The sequence below is a fragment of the Haliaeetus albicilla genome, chromosome 8 (assembly GCF_947461875.1).
Source record: "Haliaeetus albicilla chromosome 8, bHalAlb1.1, whole genome shotgun sequence".
Classification (NCBI taxonomy): Eukaryota; Metazoa; Chordata; class Aves; order Accipitriformes; family Accipitridae; genus Haliaeetus; species Haliaeetus albicilla.
Window position 1 is genome coordinate 28,099,712 of NC_091490.1, and position 19,708 is coordinate 28,119,419.

The 19,708-nt window shown below is 39.8% G+C and overlaps 1 protein-coding gene across 7 annotated transcripts in view; it reads left to right on the top strand.

The window, feature by feature from the left end:
- COL11A1 (collagen type XI alpha 1 chain) overlaps positions 1-4,115 on the top strand; it is a 164,824-nt gene extending 160,709 nt beyond the window's left edge. For all 7 annotated transcript variants that reach the window (XM_069789477.1, XM_069789480.1, XM_069789478.1 and 4 more), the window contains 2 exons: positions 399-632; positions 2,371-4,115. In XM_069789477.1, coding sequence (XP_069645578.1) covers positions 399-632; positions 2,371-2,517 — 381 coding nt within the window. In that variant the 3' untranslated portion in view covers positions 2,518-4,115. The remainder of the gene's footprint in view (positions 1-398; positions 633-2,370) is intronic.
- Positions 4,116-19,708: the final 15,593 nt, after the last annotated feature.

The window sequence follows — 19,708 nt, forward strand, 5'->3', positions numbered from 1 at the left end:
CCCTGCCCCATTCTAGGTAACCTGAAATGTACCGAGTATGCAAAGATGAGACTGCAGGCTTACATAACTTTATAATTAACTAAAAGCAGATTCCCAAAGAGATTCTACTGTTTTACACTATATGGTAGGAGTAATTCTCTCTTTCCCATTAGAATGAAGCCAAAATATGTAGTTCTTCATCCTAAATATATTGCTACAACATGAAAATCTATTTACTGAGTCATAGCATTATTGAACTTTAAAAATCCATAAAATGTTATATGTTGGTTGACTTTTTTTTTTTAAATTTATTAAGTACAGTTATGTGGTTCTTTTGTCAACAATAATTTTGTTTTGCATTTTAACAAAGGAAATAGATAAATATTCATGTAACTTCTTATATTTTCCATATTTTCCAGCTTTCCTATTTGGATGTTGAAGGCAATTCCATTAATATGGTCCAAATGACATTCCTTAAACTACTGAGTGCCTCTGCCAGACAAAATTTCACTTACAACTGTCATCAGTCTGTAGCTTGGCATGATGCATCATCTGACAGCTATGACAAAGCGCTAAGGTTCTTAGGATCAAATGATGAAGAAATGTCTTATGACAACAATCCTTACATCAAAGCTCTTCACGACGGCTGTGCAGTAAGTAGAGGTTCAGAAGAGTCTTTATGAAACCAACCTGTCAATTAAAGTAGAAATAAAACAATTTCATTCTTTCATAGCTTTCTTCTGAGAAAAGCTTTCTAAACACTTTATTTTTAATAGACTACCTTTTAGTAGATTTTTAACTACAGTACACTATTCCCTTATTTAATTTTCCTATATGTACCAAAAAAAAAAAAATAAGCCAAGCAACAGAAATAGAACAAACCTGGCATGGATACTGGCTGTCAGCACCAATGTGCTGAAACTAGACTATCTGCTAGTATGAGCACAGTATCAGAACACGCACACAGAAGAACAGAAGCAAAAATGCATAAACGGGGGCAGCAGCCCACCAGTAGAATATATTTATGCTCAAAATCAAGGCATATGCAGACAGAGTATTTAGTGAATACAGTAAAAACATGTATAAACTAAGCCATATGTATGTACCCAAACATAGTGAATTAATTGCATAGTTTGATATGTGACTTTGTATTTCCTTTTCTCATTTTTTGGTAGCCCAAGCCAGGTGAAGTTTGTAGATTGTACCTTTCAGAATTGTCTCTTAGCTCGGCTAAAACCCCCAGAGCTGTTCAAACATGCATCAGCTCTCTGACCACCTCTCCAGCAGGGTCTTTGTAGGCATAGCAACTGCTACCTCTTTTCAGAAACAGAATGGTTTGTACTGAACACTTTGAAACAAAGACAACAAAGGAGCAAGTGACAGTTGAAGCCTCATTAATTATTTTGGTTTTGATATGGGAGCATTTTGAAGGCAGTTCCTGAGATGTCAGTGATAAAGCATCAGAGACCTGAAAGTGCCAGGATACATACCTGACTCTGAGACAGAGACGCAGCTCACGTAGATGCAGTGTCTCCTCCCCTCAGTAATGAGATTCTAATACATAACTAACTGCTTCATGTGAGCCTTTCTGTATGTCCTGTATATTTATTTTGCTTTTGTTATCCACAGTGGGTGAGTGTAGAGCTCCAGAGAGAGCTGGAAGTGATTCAGGGTGTAGCTCCATCACTAAACTGAGAACACTCAGATCTACCAACTTGGATGCTCATCTAAACTCAAGACCCTGGCATAGCTGAAAGATGACTCAGCAAGATATAAGAGATCATCTGAACAAAGTGCAGTCCTGATAACTAACATGATGACTTGGTTGGATGATCTTTAGCGGAGATAGAGAGCCTTCGTTAGGAAGTAAGGGTGTCCCTTCAAACCTGGTTTCTAAGTGCATTGGTTGGCAGTTGTGTCAGACTACTACTTTCTTTCATGTCCAAACAGCTGCTGTAGTATTTTGTGAGATGGTTACAGTCTTTCTCCTTAGAAGTAGATCTTCTGTCTTTCAGAACTAAGTAGTGATTTTTTCACATGGAAGATGTGCGCACTGCTATGAGAAAATTGTTATTATTTATTAAATAGTATAGATGTGAGCTCAGAATTCTCAAACATTAAATGTCTTAGATTATTTTTCATTTGTAGGCCTGTTTTAGTAAGTCAAAAAGCCATGGGACAATCTCTTTCTAAAATCAAAAACACTCCATGTCACATTTTTTAAATAAAATCCTAAGAAAACATAAACATTAGAGTTTCTAATATCTCATGCATGAGGGGGCAATAATTTATAAATTCTACACTTCAGAGGTAACCTATGAAGATCTACAGCACATGCTGACTGCTCTGATATATAACGATGTTTGCTTTCTTTTGCTTCTTTTTTAACAGTCAAGAAAGGGCTATGCAAAGACAGTGATCGAAATCAACACACCCAAAATAGACCAAGTGCCTATAGTTGATGTGATGATCAATGACTTTGGCGATCAGAACCAGAAGTTTGGATTTGAGGTCGGTCCTGTCTGCTTCCTTGGTTAAGCGTAAGACAAAAATCAGATCAACAAAAATGTTGCACTTTGGTGCTACCAATCCACTTCATGCCACATGCAAGTTTTGAATAAGGATGGCATAGAAAATATGTCTTGCTGTGTATGTATGTCTTATCTAGAAAGTAATTGTTGCCCTTGTAGGGCCAGAATCACATGACTTAAACTTATTTTGCAAAGATGCTGTGGCACAGATAGACAACACAGGGCTTACTTTAGGAACACCCCCCTTTGGAGTCCTTTGGTGCTGTAAAAAAAACAAACATGGTGCTCCTTCCATTACAACAGAGATGTTAAAGTGTTTAATAAACTGTAATTATTCTATGTACAGTACTATACTGTTATTTCTCTGTCCATTTCCAAAACTTGCATGTGTCTCTGAATTGCATCTGGCTCTTATTTTATAATTACAAAACTACATTGTCAATACTGTGTATGTATTCTGAAAAAATAAAGCTGTAAGTGCCAGTGAAGCCAATTCCAATTCTGATTAATAATAAAATCCCTTTGTATATATTGTTGTTGAAGAGTTTTGTTATTTGAAGTTGCCAACAAAACTTAAGGTGGCAAAACTGGAAGATCTTGAGCAGCACACTCAAACAACTCTCTTCTGCTGATATCAATCTGTGATGATGAATTTCAATAATGAAAGCACCTTCAAAGGTGCTGTGTTCCATGGTGCTATACCTCAGACTTTTTATTTTCTTTTCTAATTCCATAATTTCATAAGATACCTGTATATACCTAAAATAAACAAGTTTATATTTCTGGGTGGGGAAAATATGTAAGAAAAAAAAAACCAACTTGTGTAAGACACCTGTTAAAAATCTGTGTGAAATAAGTTAGTCATACAGCTTTCCTTTTTTTTTTTTTTTTTTTTTAAATCTCACCTGAATTTGTTTCCGTTGTGCTTATTTGGTCTGCATAAATATTAAAACTGGATCCTAAACAGTTATTTATGGATTTTTGCAGTGTTTACTTAGATTTTTATGTAAGCAATGATGGATGTTTGCTTCCTGAACTGGATACTAAAAGTTCCACAGAATGGTCCTATACAATATTTGCCCATCCCATTAATATGAATTATTTTTTCCTGTTATTTCACCTGAAGGCCAGGGATGCAATATGTCTAGGTCATGTGATTCTACATAGTTGCTAAGCAACATACGAGGGGACTGCTTCCTACAGAGCTGTCTTTGACCCAAACTGTTAAAATTTGCTGTTCAAATCTCACAAAAAAAAATGTTGGTTTGGCCTTACCTCTGAACATTTTATTCAGGTAGTTGGAAGTAGAAGTTACATTTTAGCTTTACAACACAAATCCTTTTGTAATTATTTTTCGTAATATATGTAAGACTTGAAAAGAAATGTTTGTTTCTATTTCTTATAAATTGTTAAATTAAATAGTACTAGTTTCTGCTGGCTCATTTCCAACTGGTATTTTCTTATGCACGTTTATACATGTAAAAGTGAGATTTCAAAAGTCAACTTCTTGCTGTTCATATTTTCTTTTATTTTTGAACCAAAGTTTGTAACTGTCACCTCAAAGAGGAAAATACAAATTTTATTAATAAAATCAAGTCTTGTCTACCTGGATTGGTCACTCTCTTTTTCAATGTCTAAAACTCACCCACTGTCATTACTGTAATTTCACTCTGCTTCCAGACCATCCAAAAAAAAGTAATCTTACTACATGTCCTGGCAAGCACTGGGCAACAGCACTGGGAAGAGAAGTGTTAAAAGACGCTGATCTGGCCATTGGCAGCACGCAGCAAGGCTGATAATTTCACATTTAGTTTGTATGGATTTGTAGCTGCAGCAGTCCACATAATAATATCAAACACAAGATTGGAACCCAGTATTCTTTCCCTAGCCACTCTCTCACAATCTACAATGTCCGAGTGCTTCACAATCTCATGCTTATCCTTGTAGGATCCCATGAGGTAGGCAAATGACCCTGTTTATTGATAGGAAACGGAAGACAAGAACCAGACCAAGACCTAGAAACTACTGGAACACAAACTTTCCAGTGCCTTGTTTTAGAAAGTGGAACCAGAACTGGTGATGGGTCTGAGCTAGAGATACGACATATGTCACCTGGGGCCTCCTCCAAAATGGTTTCTTTTTTTTTAATCTGCTAACTGTTCTTTATAAATGCTCGTTAGATCCACAATAGCTGTGAAAGCAGCTCAAATAAGTTTGGCAGAAGAGCAAGTACTTCCAGCTGAGCTGTTCAACCCTATCTAAAAAAACCCAACACTTCTGAGTCAGGTGCTTTAGGGTGATTTGGCAGAGTCAGGATTAGGCTGCAGCCAAACAGTGTTTCTAAGAGTGCAAGAAGCCAAATGAACCCAGATCTTTTCCAGAATTAGTCAAAGTATCTTGCCAAGGTTCATGTTGGCAACATCCCAAAGGAGGAAATGAACTTGAGTCTTCTACACCTCTCAGGCAAGGATTCATCAGGTTTATTCTTTAGCCCTTCTTAAGGCCTTAGCCAGGTACCTTACTATTTATCCTTGTCATGAAAACATCTCACCACTGCTAGTTACTCTAACTCCTCTTTGTCCATTCTCTGTTTCAGCATACTGTTCTTGTTCTCTCCAAGTTTCTGATTAAAGGGGGAAAATTGCCATTATATATTCTTGCCTTCAAGCAAAAATTATGCTATATATTTCTCCCTTGACAGACATCTCATATTGGCAGTGCTTAAAAAAAAAAACAACAAAACAACCACCAAAAAGCACTCTTCAGAGCAGAAAGAAATTTCACATCAAAACTCACACATTAGTCTTTCTATGAAATAGACTTCAGATTCTGTAGTCAAATTAGATTGGATATTAGGAAAAATTTCTTTACTGAGAGGGTTGTCAGGCATTCGAACAGGCTGCCCAGGGAAGTGGTTGAGTCACCATCCCTGGGGGTATTCAAAAAGCACAGACAAAGGCACTTCAGAACATGGTTTAGTGGGCATGGTTGATGGTTGGACTCGATGATCTAAAGGTCTTTTCCAACCTAAATGATTCTATGAAGTCCTACTAGCTGCAAAAACGTAAAACCTCAGATTCATCATATGCTGTTATAAAAAAAAAAAAAAAACAAAAAAACACCACACCACAAAACTCCAAAACTATACAAGCTAAATTCCTTACTCAACCAAGCCCATAAGAAAAGAAGGATCAGTATTTTTCACACCACAAATTAAAAACCTCTGTAATCACAAAAAGATTGAAATTGCTACATGACATCTGGATTTTACCTCTAGAAACTGACAAAACAGAACCTAGATGTTCTGGGATCTTGAGGTTTTACCCTACCTCAGGGCAGACCAGGCAGTTTTTCTTGAAAGTTTGCTTCAAGCCTCTCTCTAAACAGAGAAAAGCCATACTGGAGATGGCATACAGTTTCTTCACTGCAAATACAGATGATGCTGTCATGTTGCATGGAAATGGAGTAAGTAGGCACACAGCAAACACAAGCCAACAAATATTACAGATAAAGGCAATGTCCTGTCCAGAATTAACATGGACATATGACAAAGATTTAAATGACAACCTACAACTATAGAGACATAAACTGTCCTGTGTGTAAGTGTAGAGTTTCTTCACCTTCTCTCCCCCTGCCCCTTTCCTCTTTCTAATCCAGGATAGGGCAATATCCACTCATCATGACTGGCACATCTCTTAGAAAACTTCATAAAATGTAATGGAAGATATTTTTTCAGTCTAAATGGGCAGTCATTACGGCTAACATCAACAGTCAGCTTGTGACACAAAAAGCTACCATTTGTTTCAAAAAATAAGCACCAGTTATTTGCTTAATATTCTTCCCCTTGGGAACAGCTTTGTTAATTTTAAAATGAAGCTTCACATGCTAATGGCTAGTAGGAGATGCCTTAATAATAATTGATTTTCTATTACAGGCACACTCATTTTTCTGTGAATGAACATCTTCTAGTGTACATGCACCAAAAATAATTTGAGAATGACAAAGACAGGATATTAAGTGTCACGTCTATTATATTTACCTGGAAAGGTGTCTTAATTGTGTTCCTTTTCTACGTGCATGAATTATCAAAGAAAGAGGCTCATTGTTAATTCAGTAAAAAGCAATGCCAAGATTATTGCAAAGGAGTAGACTGCTCTAAAGCTATTTATTCATTTTGTTTTCAGTAAGGACACCAAAGATCATTACAGTGAGGAAGGTTGCAAGCATAGAGATATTCAGATATGCTGCTCTAGCCAAAATTGGGCTTGTTTTTTTATCAGCTATGTGAACGAAGGCTCTGTTCTAATGAGAGAGGATGGAGCCAAAGCCTACAATGCTACCATGGACATGTGTTGTCTAAGTTCTCTCAGGAGCTTTGCCAGACCTTGACTTTGTTTCCAGTTTCTCAAGGGTGGAGAAGTGATGTCCATCAAAACACATCTAACTTCAGTAAGAAAGACAGGAGTTGTTCAGAATTCAGCAGCGGGGCTGGGATCTAAGTGTCTTCTCTGCTCCCTGGTATGATCTAAGGAATTATTTTTTTTAACATCAAAAAGACGTTGTAGCTAAATCTTGCTGAAACATAAAAGAAATGCAGCTTACATACATAGTGATTAAAATACGGATGAAAATTAAAATTCAGTCCATCCAATATGCTGCCATTACATTATACACTACTAAAACACAACTTATATAAATAGGAGATGACTAAGGGCCCAGTCAGTGAGTTATAATAAAATCCACCAATAAGAAGTCAATCCATCTGTTTTCTCTTTCCCTTCTTGATGGTGCCACTTGTTCTGTTCATGTCCAGAGTCTACTCCCCAGGAAAAACCTGTTATCTGATTTCCTTTCATCACCATTTGGTAATTTGCATTTTGGTGGATGATGTTGACTACTTGATTGCCTTTCAATGTCTAGTATACATTTCATGAGCTATTACAATCTAACAGTAGCAGCAGTTTTCAACTTCCTGATTGTCAGCCATTCTACACCCAAGTGACTAAACGTTATTGCTTTTTCTCATACTCAGCTGGTATTTTCAGAGCAACACAAGGCTCAGCAAGGATAACCACTCAACCTCCTTCATGATTTTAAAACAAAAAACATCTGCCACAAATAGCATCAATAAGCCCTCAACAGATAACGCGAAAGTGGGAAATTAATCACTTCCCAAATGATACTGTAAGAAGAATAGCTGATGGAACATCTACCATCATTTCTTCTTCCGTGTACATTAAAGAAGATTGGATGTAAGTACCTGTCAGAGTTCTTTAACAGCTTGCAAAGCCATCTTCTAGTTTTGTGCTCTGGCCTTTGCTTTATGCCTTAAATGGTTGTCAGTAAAATTATTTGCAAAAAGAAAACCAAATTAATTCTTCTCTAGCCCCAGGAGTTCTCTAAACTGGATCTTCTGCTGTGTTTTCACTATAGTAAGGATGTAATGCATAATTAAAAGAACCTTTCTGAGTCCACAGGGCTGGGACAACAAGGCTGCCCAGAGTCCCAAGGTCAGCCTAATGACCAGGAATGAACTCAGAAGCCCCCCACTCAGTTCTCATCTCACCCTAAAATATCTCATAGCCAGAGATCTTGAAAATGGCCACAGCACACCATGCACTGCAGCAATGCAAGGCCATAGTGTTGTGTGGCCTCCAGAGGCCCAGCCTGCAATCTCTGTAGTTCCATAGCACAAGTAAAAAGTAAACATAGCAGAGCCATAAACCTGAGATTTTAAATGGAAAATATTAACTAAATGTTGAAATTGTGAACTCAAGTCAGGATGTGACTAACAAATAACAACATTCCAATACAATTAAGTGTTTTGAAAAGGAGATCCTAATTTGTTATCTGTTAGTTTACTTGGAATCTTACACAGAAAGCCCAGTGAAGTCAGTTAGGGTACTATCACCGACCTGAATGACTTCTAGAGCAGGCACTGTTCATTACAGCACAAAGTACGTTAAGTGAATGAGAAGTGGAGAGATTTTATTGACATAAAAGCTTCTTTCTGTCAAATATTAACAAAAAAAAAATAGGTAATGTTTTATATTCATACACTCTCTTGAGCCTATGCCTTTTTTTATTAGAATATCATCTCAATGGCAGCTCAGGTGAGAAAGGAGCTCTGCTTTGTGGTCCTGTTGCCCAAACTGGCTCACAAGATAACACAGCACGATGTGAAGGCTCAGGCTCTGGAGAATGCATAAATATATAACCTTCATAACATTCACTATTCAGTAACTTTCTGATTTGGATGTATAGGGATCACTTATCCCTTTGTTATTCCTCAGAAGGATTTTAGAAATATCCACTTTGCTCTAGGCCTGCAGACTTGCTCAATGCACAGATATTAAGATCAAAGCTCTTTACTGTCAGAAAGGGCCAAAAATGGAATTTTAATTTGTAAAAAATTTCCACAGCACTCCCATTTCTGAACAGAACAAAGTATGGTTCACCTGCCCACCTCTCCTCTTTTTTGAATTGTGATGTTTCCATGTGAAATTATAAGGTGTTTGTCTTCAAACGGACTGAAAATATCTGACTGTTAGGAAGAAGTGCACTGGTATCCACACTGAGATTTTTTCCCCCGTGTGCTGGGGGACAGGAGCCAAGTACAATACTGACAGTTGAATAAAGGCATCTGTATAAAAGAAAGGCACAATAAAACCAAGCAGAAATAGTTCTCCGTGTACAACGGAAAGGAGAAAAATGTAGGGGAAAAAAAAGGAAATAAGGAAGCAGTGGGGAAATACATGGGAAAAGGATGATGGGAGCAGGACTTGGTTCTCTCCTCTCCTCAACCTAGGGCAGGAGAGTAAGAAACCTTTGTGGCCCAGTCTGGGAGCATCCCATGTGATTGTTGGTATACAACAGCAGTCAAGGGTTTTTTCTCACAGTCATTGCAAAGTGTGGGGGTGCACCAGCCCCCTAGTTAGGAGGCAGCAGCAAAACTGGTTTATAAAAACTGTACCTAAAAAGAGCAGCAAAGACTGCAGGCCTCTGTGGGAAACACTATGCCACTAATACCCACAGTACTGGCTGCAGCCATGTCCCTGTCCTTTGGTCTCCCTCCCCTCCCTTCCCAAGCGCACCTCTGTCTTAAACAGACATTCCTGAAGTTGCCTCCTCTGCAGGAGCTCTATTCTCCTGGAGCAGCCACATTTTACTGTGGCACTGAAAAGTACAGGACATCTGAAAAGGGGGATGAGAGGCTTAACTTTTGAGTTCAGGTACTTGATGGAGGGAGAAAGGATGATGGGGGAAGGTGAGCAGGCTGGGAAATCAATATACAGCCACACTAACATGCTGCCAGACTCACAAAACATAGTCTGTCTGGGCTATCCAGACATCCAGATTAGGAACAGGCAATGACAAGGGCTGCTCAGTTTCTGTGTCCTTTTCCTAGCACTGAGAATCATAGAGGTCAGGCAGTACTAGAGTCCTCCTGAGGACCATCTCTGCAACAAAAGTCAGATGAAAACAACAGGGAGATCAGTTCACATTGATGACTGTGTGAAACCTCCCTCTGCACATCAAAGTTGGTCTATTTCATTTTCTAAACACATTAACCTCAAAACAAAGCCATAGTATCTTGAGGAACCACATTTGAACTAGCGTTGCATCTTTCCATGACAATTTTGCTGGAGAAAGCAACAAAAAAAAACTAAAAAAAAAAAAAGACAGCACACATGAACTGATGATACCTGAAAAATTTCCTGATTAAATGATTCTTGACTATTTCAAGACATTATCCAGTTTTCATGTGTGCATTCATTTCTCATGTTTTGCATAATCACTGTACTGTATGCACAAGTGTACTATGTAGAAACAGCAGCTAGCTAGTGTGATTACTCATTAAATTTAATGAGTAAGTTAGAATTATCTACTATAAAACTAAGATGAAAGCAAAATCACAAATCTGAAAGCCAACTAAGGGCTGAAACATACGCAAGCACCGTTAGTTAATACCCTCTTAATGTGCACAACAATAAATACTTCATATAGATATATAGCAAATTTGGATACATGTCACCCAAGCGGAACTCAGCTGTGATGATGTATGAAATGATACATTTAACTCTAATGAGACGCATAACTCGAAGCAAAAACACCAAAGTACCTTAGAGCTCTCTTGCTTTTGCAACACTAGAATATTTTCATGACATCAGTAGCAATAGCCAGGTAACATTCAGCCCTTTTCTGTTTAAACACAGTGCAGGAATACAGAGCTTGATGAACTCTTTCAAACTTCTGTAAATAAATGTGGGCTAACTCACACGCACAGAGGACAAGGCTGTAACAAGGCAAAAAGCAGAAAAGGGTAAAGCCCAGGGCCTGCAAGTACTAGACACATACATGACAAGAGAGGATTACAAAGGAAGAGAAGGATGACCAAGTACCGTTGATGAAATATTCACACACTAAAGCCCTCTTTTAACAGGTGGTAGTAACAACACTTGTTTGGATGGATGGCTTTTCTGAGCGAAACTTCCACCTCTACCAAGGAGGGAGTTTACGCTGAAACTGGCAGAAAGGGTTCGTGGTGGGCCACGCAGCCGGTCGCCTTGGCTCGGCTCCGGCAGGAGGGGAGAGGTGGCCCTAAGGCTGGCCGCCCGGGCTGGCTCGCAGCCGTCCGCAAGGGCCTGTGCCCCGGGACGGGGCGCTGCTCAGCACCGCTAAGGGCGTGCGGAGGGCTCTGATGAGCCCGCAGCTGAGAGGACAGCAAGCCCGAAATGACTGGGGTGAAACGCCTGCGGAATCCTCTGTGCGTGGAGAACACCCCGAACCCAACGACACCGATCGCTCCCACCCGGCAGGCAGGCGCCCGCAGGCAACCGACGGGAGCGCGGGCTCCCAGCGACCCCTTCTCCCTCAGCGCCGGCCCGGCCCGGCAGCTGCGGCGGGGGGCGTTAGCCGCCACCGTTGGGACCGTTAGGCGCGGCAGCTGTCTGCCCAGCGACGGGTTGCGCTTCGCGGGAGGGGGCTGAGCTCAGCTCAGGGGCGACTGCTTGAAGGCTCGTAGGGTGACTTCTGAATCCGCGTGTGTGTGCGTACAAGAAACGTACCTTCACTTATCTCTAGCCAACAAAAAATCCTGCTTTTTTTTTGGTCAGTTTTTTTCTCCCTTCAATTCTCATTTCTCCTAAAAACACACCATTAAGAACATACCGGTGGCAGAGCCACAGATTTTTGTATCTCTGCATGTGGAAGAGATGGATTGAAGTTTAGTTATTACCTCTGCAGGGGCACAGGCCAGGTAAAAAAAAAACAACACAAAATACAAACATTGCCACCTTCTCCTTCACACACATGAACCCATTGCATGTCCTCTGACTCCCTGCCCATGGTGTACAGAGGTCAGTGCCACCTCCCACTCACTCATGTTTTCTCCTGTCGTACCATGCAAACGGTTCCCATGCGCTAGCACCAATCTGATGACTTTTCTCCGAAGAGCTGGATGTATGCAACCTAAGGCAAGAAACCTTTTTAAAGAGTAAAGGGAAGAAAAGGGGTTATTTGTTTTCTTTACCTAGGCATTTCTGTGATAGAAAGGGCTGCACAGTTCTGCAAAACCTGAGTAGCTGTGGGACTTCTGACAGCAGGTATGCAAACATAATATTTAAACAACTCCACAAACTAACTAGGGATGTGCGTCATTAGTTTTGAAACACCATTTAAAGAGTTTTTACACTGGAAACTCTTGTATTGAGACATGAGTCATATTAAGCAGCTTTGCCGTAGATGTGGTAGCTCCTCTTTCATGTAATCTCTTCCTCTGAAAGCTTTGATTGAAAACTAAGCCACATTCAGGGTTTTGTGGTTGAGCCTGGGAGCTTCCCTCAGTAAACTCATTCCTGAATTAACTGGTGCCGGAGCTCATCACCCATAATAATATTTCCAGAATATTTCCCCTATTATCTTCATCTGTCAGGTTAAATTCATCTTTTTGGCACAAGACCCATTAAACAGTGTAAGAGAGAAGTATAAGCTTCATAACTCAAAAGGGAGAAGAAGCACACAGTGCTGTTACTGTCCATGTATACTTGCCGAAATATAAAGGACATTTCATCACAACCTTTAAGATAAATAGTTTGAAATAAGGAATCCTTTTTTCCACAGTCCACCACCTTTAAGGACCATGGCAAGGATTCTTCTACGTTCACAGTTTTAGGATGTTTCTATGTTACACGTACAACAAAGTAAGAGACCTGCACCAGTCCTACACATAGGCAAGCCGCAAATAAACAGTCATGGTCTAGACTAGGCTCTCTTCCCCTCAGTTCTCCTTAGCTGTGAAATGTCTTAGTCTGAGGGTATCCTAGGAAAAGAAGTGGAATGGTAATTCTTTCTCAGAGTATTCAGCTGCCAGACAGGCAGGTGGGGATTCTAAGTTAAAACGTTCCTGTTTCTGAGCAGGAGAGAACTCCAGACCATGGTAATTCTTAAATTAACACGGTTGCAAACCATGCTTCCTCCCTTGCTACTACTGTTCCTATCTGGATTGCAAAAAAAGAAGTCTTACCCTTAATGAGCTAGGATCCAGTTATGCAGGAAATGCAAGGACACATTTCAAATACCTAGGGATCAAAGGCGAGAAAGGTTAAGAGAGTTTTCAGCTGTATCCCTCCTGAAAATAAATGCAAATTCTCCATCTGTTAGATTCTTTCAGAACTTCTGAAAAAAATACACAAAAAGGAAAATAATAAAAAAAACCCCTTAATTTTCTGTGTATGCTTTCATGAAGACACCATTGAATTGAAAAACATTGCTTGTGCTGTAAATATAAAGTTTGATGTATCTTACAGGTCTCCAAAAGTTTTAAAGTAAATCCAAATAAACTATTTCAGTAAGCTTAGGCTTCCTGCACACAGGTGCAATACATTTCATTTTTCAGCTTCTTAAAAGCTTTTAAATGATATTTGGAAAAAATACCCCTTCAGTCAATAACTCATCATAAACATATGCCAGTATAAAACATACAAACAATACTTTTATAGAAGTGATTCACATAAATATAAGTTCATATGAAGACAAAAATACATTCACTCTTCACTGTGGTGATATCAACTACTTATAAAGACTTCTGGTCTAATTTCACATCATTTCCATGTTTTGTGATGATATCAAACCAAGACTGCAGAGAGCTACTGAAGGGCTGACACCAGGGTAAGTGAAAGAGGTATCAGTGCCATTCTGCTTTTCTGATTGCTATTGCTGTAATGCGATCAGTACCTTGACAGATGCTAAGAATCATTTTGCTGTTTGACTTTTCTTCAAACCTAAGGCTCTGGGCAATCAAAGAAAATATGAACATCTGGCTGAGCTTTTGATTGCCATGCTCACTGATAGAGCGCACCCAAATAAGCAACAATTAGTCAGTACAGCTTGTGTCAAAAGACCCATCAAGTTAATTCAAATTAAGTCAGGATAAATTGAATCCAATTGGCATTCATGCATATTTGTATGCGTAGTTTAAATAAGCTTCTTCTGTGCTACATTATCCTTTATTTACAAAGAAAACACATGCAAAGTTTTGTGTTTTAAGTATTTTCAAAAGCTTTTTGACTTCTTAAAGCCAAGCTTCTGGGAAAAATCTATGTCCTTTGGAAGGGCATTTCCAGACTCAAGAAGATAAAAATGCATTGGCTTTCTCAAGTTCATATTTCTCACTTGCTAATAAATTTAAAAAATTTGGAGAAGTTATTCATAAGCATTTTGTCAGTAACAATTACAGTAATACCTGACTGGTATTTGGGTAAACTTAATAGTTAACATGGTGGTCAAGATAACTACCAGACTGTAGTAAGAAAGGAAAGTCCTAAAACTGAAGACTAATTTCCTCATGTTTTCACTTCCTTCTGAGTGTAGAACCATGGAAATATGCACTTTCTTTCCAAAAAACTAGCATTCTTGTTTGTATTCTGCTTATCACAACAGTACGTTAGGTTGCATGAGAACCTGAGATTAAAAGTAATCAAAGGCAAAAGACAAAGCTGAAGTTGTGTGCCTGATTTTTTTTTTAAAGAAAAATTTAGAAAAAGAAAATTTGATTTTTAAATTCTAGCTCCTTGCAGTAAATAAATTTAGTCTTTGCTTGGCAGATATAGATACCATTGTTTCCAAGTTAACCTTTTAAAATTTTATTTGTAACTTGGGGGTGGAAATCTGTTCTTGCTAGCAAAATAGTGACAGACTCTCTCTCTGGCTGAGGTGCTATCAGTGCTCAACTAGAGAGGTGAAATTTACTGTAATCTCACCTAAATCTCAGTTAGCTAAATCTGACCTGATTCTAAAATCCCATTACAAAATCCCAGTTAGCTAAATCTGACCTGATTCTAAAATCCCATTACAAAATCCCAGGAACTGTTCTGCAACACATTCAGAAAGTTTCTCACACTACATGGGAAAGGGTCACACACACAGCCCCAGCTGTAGCATTGCTTGTAGAGTGGGGAGCTCGCTCTGCCTGTGGCCCTGAGTTCCCAGTGTTATCAGAGCCAGGGAGTTTCAGAGCTGTGCTAGGAGTATTTAAAATGCAGATACAACAGAAGAAGGACCATGTCAGAGGAGAAGGTTGGGTGAGTCAGTCCATGAGCATGGGACTTGACATGCTGCGTTACCAGCTGCCACAGGTGCAATGAGTGTGGCAAGCAGCTGTTACATTCTTTTTTAGAATCATAGAATCATTTACGTTGGAAAAGACCTTCAAGATCATCAAGTCCAACCATTAACCATGCCCTGAAGTACCCTGTCCACTCGCTTTTTGAATATCTCCAGGGATGGTGACTCAACCACTTCCCTGGGTAGCCCATTCCAATGTTTGACAACCCTCTCAGTAAAAAAATTTTTCCTAATATCTAACCTAAATCTCCCTTGCAGCAACTTGAGGCCATTCCTTCTTGTCCTATCACCAGCCACCTGACAGAAGAGACCAGCACCCACCTCACTACAACCTCCTTTCAGGTAGTTGTAGAGAGCTATAAGGTCTCCCCTCAGCCTCCTTTTCTCCAGACTAAACAGCCCCAGCTCCCTCAGCCGCTCCTCATAAGACTTGTGCTCCAGGCCCCTCACCAATTTGGTTGCCCTTCTCTGGACACGCTCCAGCACCTCAATGTCTTTCCTGTAGTGAGGGGCCCAAAACTGAACACAGCACTCGAGGTGCGGCCTCACCAGTGCCGAGTACAGGGGAACAATCACCTCCCTGCTCCCGCTGGCCACACTGCTTCTGATAGAGGCCAGGATGCCATTGGCCTTCTTGGCCACCTGGGCACACTGCTGGCTCATATCCAGCTGGCTGTCAACCAGCACACCCAGGTCCTTTTCCACCGGGCAGCCTTCCAGCCACTCTTCCCCAAGCCTGTAGCGCTGCATGGGGTTGTTGTGACCCAAGTTGCAGGACCCGGCACTTGGCCTTGTTGAACCTCATACAATTGGCCTCGGCCCATCGATCCAGCCTGTCCAGATCTCTTTGTAGAGCCTTCCTACCCTCAAGCAGATCGACCCTGCCTCCCAACTTGGTGTCGTCTGCAAACTTGCTGAGGGTGCACTCGATCCCCTCATCCAAATCATCAATAAAGATATTAAACAGAACAGGGCCCAACACCAAGCCCTGGGGAACACCACTTGTGATTTCACCCCATTCACCACAACCCTCTGGGCTCGTCCATCCAGCCAGTTTTTCACCCAGTGAAGAGTACACTTATCCAGGCCACGAGACGCCAGCTTCTCAAGGAGTATGCCATGAGAGACAGTGTCAAAGGCCTTGCTGAAGTCCAGGAAGGTAACATCCACAGCCTTTCCCTCATCCACTAGGCAGGTCACCTGGTCATAGAAGGAGATCAGGTTGGTCAAGCAGGACCTGCCTTTCGTAAACCCATGCTGACTGGGCCTGTTCCCCTTCTTATCCTGGGCTTGCCATGTGAGCGCTCTCAAGACAAACCGTTCCATAATCTTCCCCGAAAGATTTTTTTCTGATGGTCCACTTTGTTCTTGAGACAAGAAATATGTTTTTGCTATTCATTGACTCTTATGAATATTACAAATCCAACACCCTTGAGAACAATCAGATTAATTAATTAGAAAACTCTTCCTATGCTGCCTTCATAAATCAAGGATTAGCTTGTGATCCATAACTTCAAACAGCCTTTTAGCAGCTGTTTTCTTGAAGTTCTTTCCTCTAAAATACTAACCCCTCTTACACATCCATCTTCTGATTCCGAGGTTAAGAGTTCTTCTATTAGTGTTACCTTTAGAAATATATTTGATGAAAAATCCCTTAGATAGTCTAATGATATGGTCCAGTTGCTGCCAGGTGCACAGGCCCTTTACAAATGCTACTCAAAAATGAATACCAATCCTTCAATGCCTTCAAAGGATGTGGAGTCAGGGCCATAATAAGAGTGATTGTTTCCAGCAAATGACTGTTCAGTGATCATTCTGCAATGGCCTGGAAGTCCACACCCCCCTCAATAACTTTCAAAATGGATGCATGCTGGGAAATGTAAAATCATCCCTAGCAAACAGGCCAGTAGCTGCACTTTCTAACTAGTCAAGTACCTATTTATTTAACTCCATTGCTTGCTCCTTATTGGCCTAAGATTTTGGAGAAGAAAGTATGCTAAAAAAAGTAAGTTCCAAAATAGTAGGTCAGCATTTCAGACATGTTCAGCACACAAAGCAATACTATGCACCACAGGAGAATCAGCTGGCAGCTCCTCACTTTGCCTGTTTTATTTAGGGATTTGAGAGTAGACTAAGGAGAATAAAGTTTCAAAGACTGTGGTCATAGGGAAAAAGTCATTCCAAATCATAAACATCAAAGCAGCATTCGTAGTTATGGTCTCTGATAGTTATGCTCTGGGTAAAGCAGCCTGTTTGCTTGGAATCAGTAGCAGGAACAGGGGAATATTTACCAAAGTTTGAAGTAGTGTGGCAGTTACTTTCTCGATAAGACTCTGAATGTAATATGTCACATGGACCATTTTTTTAATCCATTTGCAGCAGCATGTCATGAATAAACACAGTAAAAATAACAAAATGTACATGAAATTTTTTTCAAAGCTCACTCTTATTTTTACTGTGACACAAACCAGTACTGATTGTGCGAATGAGATTTCCCACTCTCAAATCTACACCAGTAAGAAAACCAACCATTTATTGATGTGTATGCAAAACCTTCATTAAATTGTATGTCCCTATCTAGCTGCTATTGATTTTCTTTTGCATCAATTTATCAATAAGTTGCTGTATATAAGGTGTTAGCTATGAAATATAGCAGTTTATTACTTTTGATTAGAAGCAACAAGAATTTCATATGAAAATTTCCTCATTGGTGGCTGAAACTTTTCTACTAGATTTATGTAAATAAGGGTCAATAAAAATTAGAACAAAACTCTACAGAAATGGTGAACGTATTTTTAAAAAACTGTTGCTACAGTAAATAAGTTTATGATATGAATTCTCATCTGTCAGAGAATAAAACTTGTAAGGGTTTCCAGAGAGTCTGATTTTCTGACTAGCATTGTGATTGATTTTACAGCCAAAAAATGCACGTTTTTATTATTCTTTCTAAGGAAATTTCATCTATGCGAGCTTACTTTTCTCATTTTTATGGAGAGCTTGGAAAGGGGAGTAGACGATACCTCAAAATACATGGGAAAAAAAATTTGAAGAAATTAACTATAGAGAAAGTCAGAAATAAAGATAGATGAAGTCCAAAAACCTCAGGTCTGAAGAGGCTGCTGGGACTACAGCAGTGCTGGTTTCATAGAGATTTCTGTCTCCTGTAGCAGGCCCATTTTGGCATGCAGGCACCTTTTTCTTCTTCTCCCTCTGTCCACACGTTTAGTCTGTTCTCCTGACTGGTAGCAAAGGGGATGTATGAGGGTGTGAGCAAAGCGTGTTAACCTGGATATAGTCAAGAGGGAAGACAGAGGTTCTGTAAATACCTTCTTAACAGCAATTTGCAGGATAGGAATTTATGTCTTGTATTGTGGGCCTATGCTGAGAGAATGGACGGAGAATTGCCTGCTTGCCTGTATCTCTGCATTTAACTAGAGATTTTCCTTCTTATCCTAGGGCAGGGGCTGACACACAGCCAACATGAGTGCTGATGAAGCATGTGCTACAGCTGTGAAATCCTTGTGGGGGGTGTGGATGTGAGCTCTTTTCCTACTGCCTCTGTGAAGTTTGTTGTCCATGTTGTGCAGCACAGTGACAATCACTGTGAAGTCCTCAGTGGCCTAGAGCTTGTCATGCTTATTTGTTATTCACAGTCTGACCAGAGTGTTCAGTCATTACTACAGGCTGTATCTGTGGTCGTTGTTCTGTCAATGTGTCAGATCCAGCTGCTCTCTACTAGGTTTAAGACTGCATATGTATTTTTCTCTCTCTGCAATGGAAGCTAACATAATATTTTCATTTATCAAGTAAGTCTTTTTTTAAAGCTTTGCTTGGACCATATTTGTCCTCTGTAGATGCAGAATGTTGCTCTCTAATCTTTGACAGTGAGAACAGAGAACAGAGCAATTAAGAGGCATTCTCAGAGCTAGAATTAATCTGTGTGTGTGTGTTGTACAAATATGTGCAGGTTTTCTCTGTAAAGCTTTTTGCATATTGGCATTATTATAACTTGCAGCAAGTTCCCCATTTTCAAAAATACTTATGTCCATTAGCTAGTGATGCTTTTTTTCCTCTAAAGTTTGAATGTCCACTAATGTCAAAGAGGATATTTCTTTCAGTCTCTATGAATGCTATCCAACCATGGCAAGTATGGCTTAAACTTGGTATTAGCTTATGCAATATCCAGACACTTCACTTCCCTGAAATAATTTGAAACCAACTGAAATCACTTTAGCATTTCCTCATAGGAATTGTCCCTAATCTTCTTACAGTTCTCACTGTTCTCTTCTGGATTCTCTTTAATTAGTCCACATGTCTTTTTTAAAAATAATGTGGTGCCAGAATTAGCTAGCTGAGACCTCACCTGTACTGAGCTGAGAGGAGAACTTACTTCCTAGGCTTTATCTATGACAGTCTCTTTCTTGCAACAGCCTCACATTCTAACCCCATATTCAGTCTGTGACTCATTATAAGCTCAATCCTTTTCTACCTTGCTGATGCACGGATGGTGCCACCACCTGTATTGCACATTTAATTTCTTTTTCCACACATAGGACTTTTGCACTTATTGCTGA